This window comes from Cyanistes caeruleus, chromosome 15 (genome assembly GCF_971803275.1).
Source record: "Cyanistes caeruleus chromosome 15, bCyaCae1.hap1.1, whole genome shotgun sequence".
NCBI lineage: Eukaryota > Metazoa > Chordata > Aves > Passeriformes > Paridae > Cyanistes > Cyanistes caeruleus.
In genome coordinates, this window is record NC_141715.1 from 5474255 (window position 1) to 5493495 (window position 19241).

General features: G+C 42.1%; 1 protein-coding gene across 2 annotated transcripts in view; it reads right to left on the reverse strand.

Moving 5' to 3' along the window:
• Positions 1 to 19241, reverse strand: part of GALNT10 (polypeptide N-acetylgalactosaminyltransferase 10) — an 81929-nt gene that overhangs the window by 16606 nt on the left and 46082 nt on the right. For both annotated transcript variants that reach the window (XM_086851268.1, XM_086851267.1), the window contains exons 5-7: positions 6013 to 6198; positions 4320 to 4503; positions 3283 to 3400 (exon numbers count right to left, since the gene is read on the reverse strand). In XM_086851268.1, the coding sequence (XP_086707394.1) occupies positions 3283 to 3400; positions 4320 to 4503; positions 6013 to 6198 (488 nt within the window). The remainder of the gene's footprint in view (positions 1 to 3282; positions 3401 to 4319; positions 4504 to 6012; positions 6199 to 19241) is intronic.

The window sequence follows — 19241 nt, forward strand, 5'->3', positions numbered from 1 at the left end:
GCTCTTCAAGTACAGCGTGCAATTAAAGGACTGAAAACCACACCACTCAGATCTGAGATACAAAGTACATCTATATTTATGCCTACACAAGTCAGAGACATCCCTTTTTACTCTTCTGTTTCCCCATAACTAAAAAAAAATCAGAGACTATGTATTTATGGAAGAAAGGCGTGAAGCAGTTTAGTGGAGATTTATGTAAGCCAAACAGAATAGAAGCCACAAAAATACTGGAAAAGAGGCAACACCATCTCAAAACTGATGCAGATAAGTGCTGTACAAAGTAGCACTTGCTGAAGGGAACAGTTTAAATGCTTCACACATACTGCTCCAAATTAAATGCATTTATGTCCAAAAAAATGAAGCAGTTACGTAGGCAGCTATTACATTTAGAAGAGGAAAGGTCCATTATAACTTTGGGTAAAGAACTGGGTTTTGTTCACGCAATCAGGAAGATAAAAAAGACCAAGAAAATTTAAGAGAGGAGAGGTAAGGAGATGACTCCAAAAGAGTGATTCCAAAGAACCCCACCTCAGCCTGCTGAACACAGGAGACACGAGGCAGCAGAAAAAGGTGACAAATGCCCCACAGAGAATGCTGTGAGTGCTTGTTTACCCTTTTTCCAAATTACAAGAACACACTTCAAGGTCAGCACCTGATGATTTACCTGTAACTACCACTGGAGATTGTGATGTGTCTGTTGTGTCTGGGTGACCTGACCAGGATCACCCTGAGCTGCAGCAGTGCTGGCTGTGAGATGCTGAGCTCTGGATACACACAGGTCAAAGAAGGAAGCAGTGCCTGTTTTCTGCTTGAATACGGAATGGATACATCAACTCCTTCATTTCTAAACTAGAAATTTCTGTTTTAAGGGATTGCTAAGGCCCAGAAAATGACAAACCAGAAGTTAAGGTTAGAAAGTTCACCTCAATTTTTTTTGTCCCTCCTACATACAATGTTTCCTAATGATGTTTGATGCATATGTTTCATACAAAGTGAAAGGCTTCACTTGGAAAGAGTTTGATCCACCCTCTAGCTAAATGCTTTCTGAGGTGCTAAACATTGATGCTTTCTGTGTTGGCTTGCTTGAAAATTTCTGCTCAGAAGGAAGCAGAGCCAGCTGATAACAGAAATAGGTATGATTTCCAAAAACAAGGGCAAGAGGCTCCTAAATAAACTTGTTTATTTCCAGTCTCTCGGCAACAGAGCTCTGTATTTTAAAATAAAGACAAAACCAGCAAGGCACAGTCCATAAATGGCAAAAAAAGAATATGCTTAAGGAAAAAAAAAATTCCAAAGCACAAAGTAACCCCCCAAGAAGCCCTGTACTCCTGGTGAGGCTCAAGGAGGCCAGATCAATGCAATGGATCAGAGACCAGCAGTACAGAAGAGTACCTGCACCTACAACAACCAGGGACAGCAACAGATTCTTTGATAAAAATGGGCTGTAAATCTGGCATGCTTAGAATCTGAATTCCCATGAGATAAATAATGTGAAAACGGGTACCCCATGCCTAAAGCCAGAGCTTTAAATTATTTGACAGTGCACCTTTAACTACAAAATCTCAGTCTGCTTCTAAAGGTAAAAACGTAGCTCTAAGCTCACCAGGAAATGCCATAGCTTCATAAATTCTATGAACAAACCTTCTATTCTTGCAATTCCAGCAGAATTATTAAATCTATCAGCCACAGATGAATGTATCAATTTATCTTAATTTCTGAAAATACACTGAGCCTCTTTCAGTGAAAACTTCATTTTTCTGTTGCACAATGAAAGAAAAAAGGGGGTCTTTGCAGAGATTAATTAAAGCAAATTTATCCCTCCACAAATTACCATCTCTGGACTGAAATAAAACACAGCGTGTTTCAGAGGGGATAAGCAAACAGATGAATGAAGCAGTCTTATTTCCTGCAGATCAAGCAGTGTGACTGTCTGCTGTGGCACTGGAGACAAAAGGCTTGCCCAGCTACTGTCATCACTCTTGGAAACCAGCATTTTCAGAGAGGAAGAGGCTGAATGCTGCCCCTCCTGCAGAGAATGAGCGCCTTACACAATTTCATTACATGCAACACAAAGGTGAAATGGCTCTGAGCACAGTGACACCCCCAAAGAGGGTGCCCTCGTCCCTCCCTTCCTGACACTGTTACAGAGGACAAGGGACATCCAAGATGACTTATGGGTTCTGGTGAGGAAATGATGGAAGCAAAGGCTGTCTCAAAATCAATGTCTTTTCTCCCACTGTTTGCTGTCCAGTAGCACACAGGGTGTGTATGGCAGCGTGGCTTGCTGAGGATTGATAATCTCTGAACTGCACAGAGGCATGGAGGGTCAGGCATCTGTTTTCTAAGAGATCAGCCATGACAGAATTGCCAAACTGTGTCTTACATCCCTGCTATCCTCTAGCCTTGTGCCAAGGTCAGCTATCTTAGATCAGTGGCATCCAGACACCTGTAAAATTAAATGTTCAACCTCTGAAAGAAACCTCAAAAGGAGTTTAATGTAGACATCTTTACTCAGTTTGGTCCAGGCTATGGGAAGGAATCCCCCCACTGAAGACTGGCCAGTTGCCTCCAGGGGTTTGGGACATTCTGGTGGGTTTCCCAAACTGGATTTCACAGTGCCATATTCCAACCTAACACAGGTACCAGCAGTCTTGGTGAGTTACAGTGACTTGTTACTCTTTGTAAGCATTTTTGGTCAGCTGGCTAACTCTCAAAGGCCTCCACTGACCAGCTCAATCAGTCAGTAGCAGAACTGTCCCCAGGCCAGGCAGATAATAATCCAAAGTCACTGCCAGCAACAGTAATGACTCCAGTTGTTGAAGATTTCTTCCCGGGTAAGTAACAGCCTGAGTTCCTCACAGCCAGGGGTCAGCTGGATTGACTACAGACAAAGTTGTTCTCCTCTCTGAGAACTCAAGCTGGAACTGGAATCCTCCTGCCCTCAAGGAGGAGAATATTTCACCATCTTGCCAGGGTGAGCACTGAGCAGCCCCAGAGGCAGAGAGCTCCACAGCAGCTGACTTACCCTTGCTGGGAAGAGCGCACACATCGGAGCTGTGGCCACAGAACGGGGCCACCCCAGCTCATCCTGCTCCAAAACTGGCCCTCACAAGTCACTGCTCACATCAGTGCTGATTCTTCTGTGCACTGTCTTACTACTCCCAACTCTTTCACCTTCAGTCACACGCAACAGTAAGGACAAGACAGATCATTCACATTCTGCGCCTCAGAACAAATTCTTACTTTTCAAAACAAAAGGAATTTCCAGAGAACATGGCTCACCTTAAAGGATATTTCATACTGCTCTCCTCCCCATATCTCCAGACCTGCATCATACCCTCCCAGCTCCCAGAACCACTTTCTATCGACTGCAAACAGTCCTCCAGCCATTACAGGAGACCTTAAGGAAAAACCAGACTCCATATTACAAACATATTCAAAGACACAGATCTCTAGCTAAACATTTAAAAAACAAAGCAAGATTTGACAAATATTCTTTTCACCACCCAGCATACCCAGTGCCTTTACAGCCACATCAGCACATCAAACAGTTGTTTTGGTGTTATCTCCTGATTTCCCACTTGCAATCGAGGAGGACCAGACCAGGCTCCCTTCAGAACCTGCCAATGCCTCTCCTCCAAGCAGGCAGCAATTGACCATTAAGTGACAGGACACCACCTCGGGCCCAAGGGACCTGTATGCTTCACACGTGGTGCTCTGCTTCTGTTGTAGGATTGAGTCTTTGAGTTTGACCTCAAAAAGTGTTTTGTTGGTTTTTCTTTCTTTTTTTTTTCCTTTTTTTTTCTTTTAAACACTGCAGAGTACAAACACAGCAGAACTGTCTCAATGTTGGCAAGCACAGCAACAGCAGAGCACAACTTGATCACAGATTTACTTCTGCAGTGCACTGTAATAATCAAAATTGCTATAATTATGCTCCTAGGTTTTCTTCTTCCCCCACCTGGGAATGACACATAACCCACCATTGGTTTGTTGGTTTTGGCAGAGCATTAGAGATACTAAGTTGTGTTTGAAAGATCTCAGTAATAAATGACCACATTAATTGTTACACATTAGAGTTTTCAATGAAATGTTAACTTCTGCAGGAATTAATGTGGCAAAAAACAGCAATGAAAAGGAGAGGCTTCACAGCTACTATACAATGCTTTTCTTTTAAACCAGCAAAGCAAACAGCTGCCAAAAAAGCAAGTAGCTTAACACCAGCTTCTGGCTTTTGCTGTGCTGAGATGTAAACCAGCCCTGCAGCAGGGTGTTATTTCATTAGCTGGCTCTTAGCACTCTGCATTTCAGTAACTTACTCAAAGGGATCACTGGGATCAGGTTTCTGCAACTCAGGAGGAATAGGGATCCTCTTGTAATACATCTCCCAGTCAAAGGCCCCTCGCATTGCGTCTCCAGCCTGAGTCTCATATCCAAAGTGGTCGTGATCAATAACATCAATCATTGGGCAAACGATAGTCTTGCGGTTTCGGGCAATGCGATCTGAAGATTGGAGAAATATGTTAGAAAACCTGCACCAGACAGTTCCTTTGACCATGAAATTACAAAAAAAGAGCATCAAAATATGAAGTTGTCCAAGAATGACAGAGCTTTCTTCCTGTTCTTTCTTTTGTGAGCAGATGCTTGAATTTATATCAATTTATCTGCTACTTCTGCAATCCCTGAGAAAAACACCAGGCACCCATCACCCAGAAGCAGAATGGGAAGACACAGCCACGCTACAACAGAGAACTGACTGCCAGGCTAAAACCAGACCTCTTGTACTTGATGAGCAATCCTCACTTCCACAAGTGACCAGGATGTGAACCCCCTCTGTGCAGATCCAAATCCAGGGAATAACCCACTGCACCACCCAGCTCTAACTGCCACACCAGAACCTGGCAGGAAGCGTTTCAGACTAATAGCGTAAGTGCTCTCAGCAGGGTCAAGAAATGCAAGTGTTACATCCTCCCCTCCAATCTTTTCTTCCAACCAAATAATACAACACAGGGTAAATTCCTGCATAAACATCTGGAATTTCTTAAATACTTTGTTGCTGAGATGGCCTCTTGTTGGAAGTTAGCTCTCAGAGTAGAGGCGATAAAATGATGTTTCAGCTTTCAAAACACATCTCACAGAAATCCTTTCTGTGCTTTAAAAAAATCAAAGCATCCTCTTCGTGTTCTCATTTAAATGGCATTGGAGCTAATTCTGTCCTCCCTCCCTGGGGCTCGTAAAGCTGCAAATGTTTCAAACTACTGCCAGATATAAAGTGTAGTGAAAGCAACAGGATAAACCATCCATCAATCCTGGCGGAAAATCTGACTCTCTTCTTAAAGCTCCGCTTGGCTGTTGTTGCCACAGCCTATTTGAGCAAGTCACACCTCAGAGAGCTCTGACAGGTCACTGGCAGCAGGGCTGGGAAGGAGTTTGGTACCGGCTGGAGGCAGACAGGTACCAGAACCAGACGGCACTGTCCCTTCAATTAGTCATCCTTGGAGAGAACTGACACCTCCTCAAAGATGGAGTGCTGCCTTGGGAAAGGGTGCCCATGTTCTACAAATACACACCAGCAGCTCTCATTCACAAGAAGTGTTTTTCACAGCCTTGCAGACTGAAGTTAAATATAGTTATACAGGAGATAAAACCCTTAAAAGCTACTCAAAAACTATATCTGAAGATCTTTTCTGTATCATAAAGCCATTCCTCTCTGCAAGCTGTTGCATGACCATGTGATAGTTTACTCTTCTAGCAAGCTGTAAATTATTTAAGATTTCATTTAATGAGGAAACAGAAGAATATGATTTCTGCTCTTTAATTAACAAAAGCATATGACAAGGTTACTGCACAGTGCAGGACTCCAGAACAGAAAAAAAATCTCATACTAACCACTACAAGTTGCCAACAATTCACTTGAGTCCTGTGGTTGCTTTGCTCTCTCTTTTATATTTCACCTCTTTTATCCACTTACAGCACGAGGGGAAAGCAGCGATTCCAACAACTCCCACTCACCTAAGAGAGGTGGCAGCCAGTTGACATTGGCCTCGCAGTGGGAATCCAGGAAGGTGATGACGTCCCCGATGGCCACCGAGGCTCCCAGCATGCGAGTCCTGATCAGCCCTTCCCTCTTCTTGGTCCGCAGGATCCGCACGTTCGGGAACTGCGCCATGTAATCCTCCAGGCGTTTCTTCAGGTGTTCTGTATGAAAAGGAGATATCTGGACACTGGAACAACCAATTTCTTAAAAATGCTGTTCTAGCTTCACCAGAAGGAGATGTCTTTGGAAGTATGGCCTCGACAGGTAACAAATGCAGTGACAGGAAAAAGGAAGTAAAAATTACTTCTTTTGAAGGTCTAAAAATAACTGCCTAAGCAAGACTTCTGAAGATGTTCCAAAGCTTAAGAAGCAATTAAACAGAGGAGAAAAAAAAATAATTAAAAAAAAAAAGAGTATAGGATGAGAAAGAAAGCAACAGAGGAAAAGCAAAAGGAATAAAAAGACAGCTGTCACACCCTGAGTCAGGATTCTTGGACACTTGTGGAAAACCACTGAAACTTAGAAAATACACAAGGGAATTCATTTTCAGAAGTAAACCACACTCAGGGCATTTAAGTTGTGTGTGGTTTCTTCAAAACACACAACATAACAATCCATTCATGCATAAATAAAAACCAGGAAAAAGCCTAGTCAGACACCCATCCAAGCTGCAAGGGAGGCACAGCCACAGTGTGTATGGGGATGGCTTCCTTAAATGCTTATCAGAGATTTGCATTTAAATATGGAAATATTTACACTACTGAACATGGACTGCTGCCACATCTGAATTAACACAGGCAGCGGCAGTCACCATGATTAACAAGAACTCAAACAAGAGAGCTGCAGAGAAAGATCACTGAGTGATCAAAACAATGGACAGCTTGTTCCAAAGTGGAGATAAAAAGTTTGGTCTGCATAACGAGAGAGGGGAACACAGCTGTCTTTACATCAAAGAGTGAAGCAAGCAAAGAAAAACCTAAAAATAGGCTGAGCTGATGCTGGTCTCATCACTAATGGGTTGATCTTTTAGGCATCTGAAGTTTTGACAGCAAAGCCCATTCAGAGGGTGCCAGGGATTGTTCATTAATGCCCCACTGCAGCCAGCAATGGATGCAGGAAAGAAGCCTCACTAGACAAAACTTAGTATGTTACATCTAAGCAGGCAACTCTTAAAATCTCACACAATAAACTTGACTAGAGGCAATCACTGAAATACAAATACCCTCACGGGGTTATTTGCCTTCTGTAGGGAACACATCCTCTCCACTCTGTACAGCACATCTTCCTCAGCTTCCAAAGGAGGCATGAAAGGCTGGGGCTGGAAAAGCCAACAGCAGGAAAGTGTCCCTGAACAGGGCACCAGGGAGGCTGGGCAATGGAACAGCTCACTGAAAAGAGCAAAGGAGTGAATAAACTTAACCTAGTTATGAGCTCTCAGCCTTGTGTTGACCTGGCAACTGTGAGAACGGTCAGAAGCCCTGTGGTAACGCACATTCTGTGCCTGCTCTTTGAAGCAGCCATCATGTGCCTTCCTTCAAACATCACCCAAATACACCTCCTTGCTTTTGAGGTATTCCCAGCAAGCTCTTTGCCCTGTTCAAAGCTTTGTTTAACATTCCCCAGGATTTTTTTTTTTTTTCACAGATCCATTTTAGTGTTTTGCCTGACAAGTGCAATTGTCCCACAATACCTACACAGGTTTCCCTCTCAATAGAGCCCTTAGGACTTCTTGATGTCTAGTGTGCTTTTCCCTCATCCTTTTCAGGTCTCTTCTGAATAGATCCTCTCAAGCAACAAGAAATTTTGTCCACTCAATTACAGATTTTTCAAATAAGGGCCTTCCACAGAGACTAGACATATTATTAGTGTAGCAGCCTTCCTCCTGAGGCAGTGGGTAGACTTAAAACGAGAAGAGGAAAGGGAGAAAAAAAAAAAGAAAGAAAAGAAAAGCTCCCACTGTTTAACATCAGAGCTCATCCCTTGCCATTGTTAGCTTGTCACAAAAGATTGTTTCATCACAGAGAACAAACAATCCTCACTTCAAGCATAAATCAGCTACGCCCAGACCAGGATGCAGACTTTACTTAATGTACCCAAGACAAGATAAACATGAGAGTGGCTGCTGGTGCTCGTTATAATAATGGAGGGAACAGTCAAACAGACACTCTCGGTGTGATTTCCCTAACAACAGCCAGAGATTGATAATAGCAGAAGACACTTGGAAGATCAGACTACACAATACATTATCCAAGCCAAACCTATAAAGCACTGGAAAGTCTTAAAAAATCCAAAGCTCCAAACCAATGGAAAATATAAAGAGACTTTCTTCAGCTCTTTATTTTGATTAAAATGAGAAAATGAGACTGTGAAAGATCCCAGAGGTTAGTCTACCACCTGTGTGTTGGTCATTTCCATCTCAGCATCACTTGCCTTTCTGAACTGTTCTGGTTTGTGGTGCAATTTCATCTGTGGTGACACCTGGTGCAGCTGAAGTGACTCCTTCAGCCTGCTACCAAGCACTGGAATGTCCTGGGGTCTCACACACATCCCAGAAGGTGAACACAGAGTCACTGCACTCGGCTGTATCAGTTGTGATGATGATGTTGATGATGGCTGCTCTGCTACACAGACTGAGGACAGGGTGATTTGTATCTATTGATGAACAAGCAGCTAAAAATGGAGATTGGAGTTTCCTCAGGTAAGTACTCTGCAAAGAGTCAGCAGAGAGTCTAATCCACTGACTTCTCACTGCATTCCCAAAAGCTGGATTTGATTCCACAGCACTTCTTTACTACATTTCCACAGTAAGAAACTACCAAAGCATTCCATGTTTGCAGTGAGGAGCCTGCAGTTTGCTGCACTGGTCAAGTGCCTCACACATCAGGAATCATGTCCCTGATGGCTGGAAGAACAAGGAAAAGCTGCAGGTGCTGCAGGGATCAGAGGGATGATGCTCTGGTAAGCTGCTCCTCCCAGCTGCTGCAGAAAAATCCATTTTTGGTCACTGCATCTTGTAAGATTAAGACTTTTCTATCATGAACTGCAAGTGGGCAGAGTTTATTGCATCTGCTTTGCCTAACTGAAGAGTCACAGACTTCTGAGCAACCTCACAATATACAAAACTCAGTAAAACGTGGTTTTTAAATAGATTTTGTATTTCCTTAACCTTGTGCTATTCCTGCCACACAGCTTGGCTTCTATGCACCCATTTAGAAAATAGTTATTTAATTCTATTTCAAATATTGTCACAATTAAGCCAAATTTTGCTTTTAAAATAAAATGAAAAAAAACCCAAAAAGTGCCATTAACTGCTACAAAATTTAATGAAGCTTTAAAGAAAATATATTATGGAATCTTGTCACACTGAGTAATTTTTATTACAAGGGCAGTTTTTTTTAATGAAAGTTGTTAGGTGAACTGGATGGATTCCAATGGCTGTGCCTATGCTGGGCAAAGTAACACAGTCCAAAAATAGAAATGAGAGTAAGATTATCTGCAGATTAAAAACTATTCTGGTAGTTTGCTAAAACACTTTGCAATAAAGTTGATGTACAGTGTATACATTAACAGTACAGTCAAAAACTGCCGCTTTCTTTACTTTGAACTGTAAATAAAGCTGACAGAGAAGTTTAACAGGCAGCCTGCTTTACAAAAGCAGCCCTAAACTTGCCAAAATAAGGCATTTTTTTTCCCCCTAGGGTCAAATTTCTATGGTGGTCTTACTGTATTCCTACTGGCCTCAGATCCCTCTAATCTGGTGACCACTTGTAGCATGGCAAGGACTTTCCCAAATTGGAATTTCTCATATCCAGCTGACTTTTCATTCCAACATTGCCACCTGAAGAGGCACCTAAGAAATTCAAAAACAAGCGTAAGTAGAAGCTGGAGGAAGACAGAAGAGTCCAAGGAGTTTTTGGTTTTTTTTAAATAGTTTATGGTCCCTGTAACAGCTCTGCAGTATTTGGCAGGGAAGGGATTTGCCATATAAGAAAAGAAAAAACCCAACAAATTTAAAATATCAGCCATGACTTGAAACTATTAAAGTGATTTATGTCCTGAGAAAGAACTATGAATGAAACACTTCTGTCCTGCCAGTGCAACATTTCATGGTTCATATGATACCATCAGCTTTGGTTTCTGAATTTTACACTGTACAGCACATCTGCAGCTCCAGTGCCTTTGCCATATGTGTATCATCAACCCAGTCCAGAGGGAACAGCACTGCAGAAATCAGGAACATTCCCAGACACCTTCCCACGTTACTCAGCTGCCACTGGTAACACCAAAGGTCCCTCTGTCCTACAGGATTCTGGCACCTGCTGAGCTGCTTTGCTTGAGTTTACACTCAGAAGCTTGAAGATGTGGAGATGGGAGAGCCACTGGACTCTGAAAATCCAAGGAACCTCCTCTTCCCACTGAAGGGCACAGGAGGACAGGACTGGAGGATCTGCAGAATTCCATTTTAGGCAGAAAAGAACCATTTCTCTTCTCTGCAGGTTATTTTGGCTGCTTTCCAACGCCAAAGCCTGGAGTGCCAGCATGCATCTAGCATTTGTTTACAGGTTACCCCAGCCTGCCATCCCTACCCTCCCACACACAGACACGCTTGCTGAAGATTACAAACTAATCCATTCATTTTTACTTGGATACTTGGCCCTAACGTGCTGTTTAACAATTTAAAAATGAATTATACTTCTTCCTGAATTCATCATAATGTGGAAGCCAGGCCTCCCTGAAATAGAAGATTCTAAATCATTGAAATTAACTTCTCTCCCTGTTTTGGTGCAGATGAGTAATCCTTTGAAACAGGAAAATGTGCTGTTATCCAAACAGGCAGCACTTCCACTAGTTTTAATTTTCTTTCAATGTTTTCACACTCTGATCACTGAAGTTCGTTGGGAGGATAATAAATTGATTTAACAAATTGCACTATGAGCACCAGCCTCAGTAATAGAAAACTGATTAGGCTGATCACAGCTTTCCAAGCTGAATCTTCTTACAAAGAGGAAAAGGCCTGAGAAGGGAGAGAATTAATATTTGTTGCTTCACTGATTACAGTTCTGGAGTGGACTCCAAAAGGAAAGGGGGCCCAGTTCCCACTGCCCATTCTGCATCAGTGTTGGGTCTCAGCACAACTTTGAAAACAAAAAATTGTCAGGGGAAAGGGTTTCTGTGCATGGGACAATGGCTGAATGTATACCACCCCACACAATAACATAGCATGGTTTGGACTTCAACAGAGATTTAAAGGCTTTGCTGAAAACCTTACTGGTTTTGTTCTCTTTCTAAATGGTTTCAAACCAAACTCCTGTTTCAGGTACAGTGAAGTGCAGAAAAGTGGAAGAATGGAGCCCAAGCCATAAGCCAGATTGTGAGTTAGTGGGGAAAAGACCAGTGGTGTGAGCCTGTGCTGTGATAAACTCAGGTGCATAAACTTCTGCTGTCCTGCCTGTGCCATCAGTCCATCCCTCAGTTTGCAAAGGGAACTTTCTCAGTGCTTCCTCTTCCCTACAGCAGATATCCCAACCCTGCTCAGGTATCCTTCAGGAGACACTAGCACTCAGTGCAGAGACAAAGGTGTGATTTTAAAATGGGAAAATTCACACTTACTGGCATTAGTATATAAATACACCCAGACCCCAAGGAAAGGTAGTAAGCTGCATTTCCAAGCAGGGAAATACACAGGGAGTGTTCATCTTACTGACAGCACAACCTCTCAATCTCTCAGCAAAGTTTAATTTGTAAAGGAGTCTATTCCAACTGCTGCTTTCTGAGGGAATCCAGAAAAATCCATTTACTTATCTTTCCCTCATGCTGTAAAGGTTTAAACACCTTTTGTTCCTTGGGAGCAGTGCAGCCAACCTGTGGTGTATACATCATTTTGTAATTCCCACACACTGACCTCCTGGCCAACCCACAAGACCAGTTTTTCCCCCCTCTACCAGAACCCATCTCTCCCAGGGGAAACAGTCAAGTCATTCTCATTAGTTCACTCCTCTCCCTTCCCCTTTCATTAAATATGTATCAAGATTAAAGCACCCTCTTAGGTTTTTCCCTCTTCTGTTGACTACATCTCATCTAAAGAGGGTATTTTGTGACTCAGTCATTTCCTGTTGATTGCTTTTAACCTCAGAGCTGCTGTGCTGGCACACACACACTGGAGAGATGCAGGTTTTGGCCTACACAGCCTTTGTAGCTGCAAAACAGGGGTGAATTCCTTGCAGTACACTTAATATTCAGCTCAAGTTTGATGTATCCATGGTGACTGGTAAGGAAGGGCATTACTGTCCCAAATACTGCCTTCAACCCAATGAATCATCCTAAGGCCACATCAGTAGCTTTGACTGTCCAGTTGTTTAATCAAAGGAATACCTGCACTCTAAAAATCTTTAATTGCATTGAACCTACACCATCAACTGCTTTCTGGGCACTGGAGAGACAAGCAAAAACATCTCACAAGTTTGTTCCAAAGCCTCCTGTGTGCCCAGGGAGGGTGTCAGGATACAGCCACTGCTGCCAGTGACATTCTGCACGGTGTATTGTGACATGAACCTAAAGCCTACAACCAACAGCAAGGCAAAGCTTGCCATCATTTGAAGAGATGCAGGCAGATGAAGTGTTAAGTTCTTACTGAAAGAACTTACTTACATTTTGGAACGTATCAAAGCTGCAAGATTAAAGCCTTAAAAGTCACTGAATTTTGCTGGGGAAAAAAAGAAAAGAAGAAGCCAAAACAAACCAGTCCTCAGAGAGTTGGCTTTGTACATGAATAGTGCTGATAGAGGCAAAGAACTTATTGGCCTGAAAGTATTTGCTCTGTGCAAATCATCAAAAAAGGAAATATTCCAGAAAGAGCACAAGGATTGACAGAGAAATCTGCTCCAAACTTTTGTCTTGTTAGAGAACAGTCTGTTAGGCCTGAGATGTAACTCACTTGAAAGTGCCTTTGATTTGGTAGGAATGCACCCCTTCAGATCCCACAGGCTCTGATCTCAAGTGTCTAAGTGAGGAAGAACAACTATGAAGCCTAAAATTAATAGCAGAGAAGTACAAAGTTTTTGCTCTGGGGTTGCAGCCAAACTGGAATATTGGAAAACTAACTGATAATCTTTGTCCTACAATGATGCTTAAACATTAAGAACCATGAATGACAAAGCAGAAGAAGGTTTATCCTGTAGCCTGTGTGTCAGAGAACAGAAAAAAATGTATTAGGCAAAGAAAAAATTAGCAATACAGCTGCAGGGAGAACACACTCGATTGACTTGCAGTAACAAACTCTGCCATGCCAGAAGTATAATTTACCAACTCACACTTTATTCTTCTAGACCTCTTCACCATCAGTTCCCAGCACTCTGGTTTACTTTACTCACAAGCAATGCAGCTATCAGAGTAAGCCAGTGACATCTGCTAGAAAGATCAATAAATCTATTAAATCCTGAAGCACAAATCCAGGCCTGTTCACAGCTGTACTGATATCAAAACTAAGCCATCTTGTGGGCAATACCATTCTCAAGTAACACATTAATTTTATCTGGAAGACAGAGGACAGGGCAGGACTGACACCTGCTTTTAAATCTGGAGCCTTGGCTTCCCCCTGCTCAGCACAGTTAAACTCCTGTGCTCCATCAGTGCATCCCTGCTGTGGGTAACAGACTACAGTGGTCCCCAGGAACTGATGCTACACTGAGAGAATTGTGTGGCATTTTTCTACTAAGAAAAGCTAACTGCAATTAAAACTAGAAAAGGAATGTTTGGTTTATCCACTTTTATTTTTTTCAGTTGAAGCAGCATTTAGCTTCCAATTTTCTCAAAGTGAAGAAGTTTCCACCTTTATCAAAGTCCCTGTGTGGAACAGCTGCTTTGTTAATACCACTCCAAATGCAGGTTTAAATAGCAGAAACTATGATTACCAGTAATAGATATCATATATTGGCAGAGGGTGTTTGAATCACATTTCTAATTAACTTCTATAGAGAAGCAGCTGTAAAGCATTAAAATGCTGATTTGCACTGCAGCTGGCAGATATCTAGATTTTTGACTCCTAGCAGATGAGGACATGTACTTCAAGGTGAGGAGAATAAAATTAAGCTGTTTTCCTGCAAAGTTCCTCTAACAGAAGCTACATGTGTAGGGTTTCTTAGTAGCAAGCAATGCACTGAGATTTACTTAATGAGCTGTAATGGAAGCTGTGCTCAATTATTTATTTTTTTTAAACTTTAGACTGCCAGACATCCTTCACTACACAATAATTAGCTGAGAAAGAGGTCACAGTAAACTCGACCTTTTAAGGCCACCTCTTCTCCTTTCTAGAAGAATCTTTCAGCCACAGCAACTGATCTTAGAGAAATAAATACAAGATGATTGTTAAGTTAATCCAGGCTGTCACAAACAAAGCTGTAGTAAACAACTACAATAGGCCCTCATGCCTCTTAAAACACTAGAGAATAAACTTTTAATGCTCCCCAGCCATTGCCTAATGAACAGTGCAGGTTTTTAGGAATCCCTTTATGAAGGGAATACATGAGTACAGACATTAAAGACACATTAAAAATGAATACTCAAAAAAGGGAAAACATAAAATTGAATCTCATCCACATCTCACTCTGATCCAAAGCAGACTCTGTCACTGTTATCTAAAGTATCCCACACCCACAAGACACTGTCAGAAATGGAGAATAACAAATTACTCTCCTCTCAATAGCAAAAATGGGACATCTGCACCACCTTTTATTGTATTGCTCCCTTTGGGAAAGAGTGTTGGTGAGTGCACAAATTCACTCCTACACCCATGTCCCTGCTCTGCTGTGCTACCTGGGTGTCATCCTGCAGCTTGGGACAGAAATTTCCCATCTCTCCACCCAGAAGAACCAATTTTCTTCCACTCACACAAAGGGAGATCTGTCTCTCTGACTGTTACTTCAAGGACATTTTTTATATGTCTAAACAGACCTGAGATGGTCTGCAATGAATTAATTTACAAAAATAATCTTTTTATCATTTGTTTGGGACAGTATTTACCACAACTTCTATGAGAGACCTGAAAGCAACACTTTAAAAAAGGTTGTGGAAAAGCACAGTTGGCCCAAAAGAGCTTGGCTTTGTCTTCTTTTCTCCACACTTTATGGTAAAAAGCTTTAAGATAAACATATTGATAATTCAGCAACAAAGTCTGTCATCACTTTGTCCCCAGCACAGTCACTCCATATTCTGAGATGTACTATTCCAGATGCACTTTAGTGCATTTAAGAGAAAAAAAAAATTACTTTTACAGTGCATGTACCTAAAGATAAAAAGATAATCTCTTTAGCTGCATAAATCCTTTACTGTTCCATTTAAAGATCAAAAAGAATTCAAGTATTAAACCTTTTTCTATTTCAGATACTAAGAACATGATTTCTTTCAATTAAGGCCTGGCAGATGTGGTTAATGGAACAGAGCTGTATTTGCTATATACCTGCTGCTGCACCAAATGACACATTAATCACCCCTTGCCTTCTCTCTCACTACATTACTTTGTGACTTCTGCCCTCCAGACCAAATTATGCTGCTCATGGTTCAGCCAAGTTACCTCACTCTCATTTGGTTTTCCATTCAGATTGTCCTGTACCTCCAGAATTACCTGTACTGCAATATAAAGAGAGGTTTAAAATGTCACAGGGATTTATTTATTAAGGGAAAAAGGAGGATTTGGTTGTGTCTCCCCTCTGATTTGGGAAAGGACGGGCTCCAAGAGTGTGTAAATATCCAGGGCCACTCCAGGGCGGGGCCATGGCAGTGGTGCATGAGGGGAGAGGGCAAACAATGCTGGTGAAAACCCAGGGCTGAGGTGACACTGCTTGGGGAAAACACTCCTAGGACTCCTCTGTTAAAAGGCCTAAAAGCCCTTTGCTGCCTTTCCAAGATGAGCAGTGGCCACACACACACTCCAGGCTCACGGTGCCTCCCAGATGCCAAAGAGCAGCTCCAAGTCTGACTGCACAAAGTCCTGCTGAACACACACAGCTAAGGAAAAAGGGAGTGAAAATGGGGAAGGAATAAAAAATAAATTTGACAGTTGAACATATAAATAGAATAGACTCCTTAAAAAAAGTTTTCACAAATTAAGATGAGGTTCAAGGTAACAGGGTAATCTTGGAAGATGAAGCTGAAAGCCAAAATCTCCATAATGACCACCCAAGGGAAAATGAGTTCCCATAGATATTCCTCAGAACAAAATTGTCTCCTTGAAATCCACTGCAGCCAATGATGTATTTACACAGCCTCCTGGACAGCCACTCCCTAAACCAGACTGTGTTTAACGTAAAAGCCAGAAGGTTCACTTTACAAATGCCATTGTCATATTGGGTCAAATATATTCAAATACTTGGGCTGAAAGCTGCTGTTACCTCCCAGTGGCAGGTGCAGATTCTGCCTGGTTACTCTGAGGATGCTCAGCTTTGCCACTTTATGGACATGCAACACCATAAGGCAGAGGGCCCAGCTCGGTTAACACTTCCAGAACAATCCTGATGTTTGGAGACTGCAGTATTTTCAGTGCTGCCACATCCAGCTTTATTATTGTACCAGCACAGTGCTTTGCATGTAACTCATGCTTTGGAGATGACTGATGCTGCAGTTCTCTTCCTCAACAAGGGACAGCATTTGTTCTAAAACACTGTCATTTATACCAAAGTAATCTTAAAAACAAGTAAGAACAGGCTGTCACTCAATATGCAAATAATTGAATGCTGAAACGTGAGTTTTATGTGAAATTCAAGCACTTAGCCACAATCACTGATTTCTGTCAAGCTCAGACATAAAATAAGATGAACCCTGTGTGGTGTGTACCCTTTCCTCTGTGCACACAGCCAGCCCCAAGTACACCACAAGATGATTCCTTTAAATGACATTCAGCAATTAAGTCACAGCCTCTTGCACACAGTAAGCTTCAAATGTCTTGAATAATTTTTGAATTTCCATTGCTGCAAAGGGTGAAAAGGTAAAAATCCTACCATGTTTGACATTAAGGGAAAGGCTGAAAAATCCATGATATCAGTTTTTCCCAGAAGCACATAAATGCAAACAATTAGTTTGTTTTAGAGGTATTCTTTTACAGGTGTTTCCTAGATAAGTTGTAAGAGCTCTGCAGAAAAGCACCTGGGAGTCCTTGGGCACAAACTGAAGCACAGGAAATGCTGTTTAAGCAGAAGGTATTTTTTTAATTATTTTTTTTAAACTAGGTCACTAACAGAAAGACTGAACAGCAGAACAGAGACATTATGGAGTCTCCATCCTTGGAGACTTTCAAAACTTGAATGAATAAGATCTGGAGAAACCTGCTGTAGCTGAGCAGAGGGGTTGGGTTAGATGATCTCCAGATGTCCTTTCCAAACTCAACTATTTTTGACTCTGTACCTGTTCCAGTCCCACCTGCACCTGTAAGAGACCTCTCTTCCAAAACAAAGGAGTTTGCCTTCTGCCTTTCCCCAGGAGTATTTGATGTTCCACTGCTGTGCTGGGCTACCAAATATGCAGGTGAAGAACATTCTGACAAGCATCCAGCAAAGGGATGTGCCATCCTCTGCTTCTCCAGATGAGAGCTGATCATTTATTACTGAGAGACAGGACAGCTTTACATCTGTTCATACAGACACAGAGACAGCTTTTACAGCAGAGGTGTCCACAAGCTACAAGAATTAGGTGGAGACCAACAATTCATTTTGTACAAGACAGACTAGAGCTGAACAGCTCCATTTCTCACCACAGCAATTCAGGCTGCAGGCCCAGGGACTGAAGCAGACCCTGAAGAACCATGAACTGCCTGCCTGTTACCTCCTGCCAGCTACCAATAACAAAATGCCATCAGAGCTGATAGAAGAACCTGTGGTGTTACAAACTGACCTGCAATTCCACTTCAGTTCTCCTCCTCCCATTTCTATGATAGAATAGAACCAAATTTCCACTCAGCAGCATGGTAATTAGATATTCACAAAGCAAACAAATTTCACATGACAGTCACCAGGAGACATATACATGGAAAAAACATTTTAGTTTACTTAGGGCCATTCTGGTAACAACAGGCTTGGAGGGATGCAATTAGTACCCTGCAAGCCAGCATATGAAAAGGTGTAATTTAACCTATCAGACCTAAAGAATAGCTATAGAAATTAAAAGTGAAGCCACAAATCCACACAGGACTGCCACAGCAAGGAGTTTTTATGATCAGGAAATCTAGAGTGGTAATTCACATGTGTTGCATTCTGATTTCTGCTTATAAGGAAGGGCAGGCATTATTCTGGACCAGTCTGCAATAGCAGAGGTTCATCAAACCCAGGAGATCAGTCTGTGGCTCTCTAGCAGTTCTCTGCACCAAGAAGCAGCCAATGCTGGGCAGGTTGATTCTTATTCTCCAACAATAATTTGCTGAATTGGTGTCTCCCCCTTCAATATAAACTATTTTCTTCTGCACAAAAAATCCCCACGAATGTTTTGAACTGTGGAGAAAATTCTTACATCACTCTCAATCAAGTTCATGGGGAGAAAAAGCATTATAGCAGTCTTAATGCAATGCTACACTGACAGCAGAGACTGTAAATAAAGTAAAAAATAGCCCTGCAATATTCACTCTGCTGTGACCAATGGCACATGATGGAAAGCAGCTCCTTTTAAATCAACCCAACCTACCAAGGGAATCCCCACAGGGGAAGATTTAAGTGTCAGGAAGGAGCTGCTGGAGGTGACAACATTGTCTGCAGCTCAAGGCAAAGGGGATGGAACCACCACACCGACTGGCCCCACTGACAGGCAGCATTTCCCACAGCACTCTGGCTGACACAGAATCCTACAAAATTTGGGTGAGGTAAGGCTCTAGCCTGTTTTTAGATCTGGAGCATTTGTATTATACTGCAGGCATACAAAAAAAAAAACAAAACCCCAAACCACTCCAGACAGCAAGTTGTTCCAGGACATTTTGACTTTCCAAGTACAAAGCAAAGGAAACATTTAAAAAACATGACTCGTAAAGCTTTTGCTGCTCCCTGTTAAGATTTGCTGTCATCAGGACAGCATTTTTTGGATGAAAAATGTTTATTGCTAAAGGTCACAGAGTTGTCTGTTTCAAACAAATTAAGAAATAAATGGCTACTGACACTTCCAGATGATGATTCATCTGTCTGGGAGCTCCAATAACACACGGCCACAGCTGCCCCTCAGGTTTGCTGCAGAC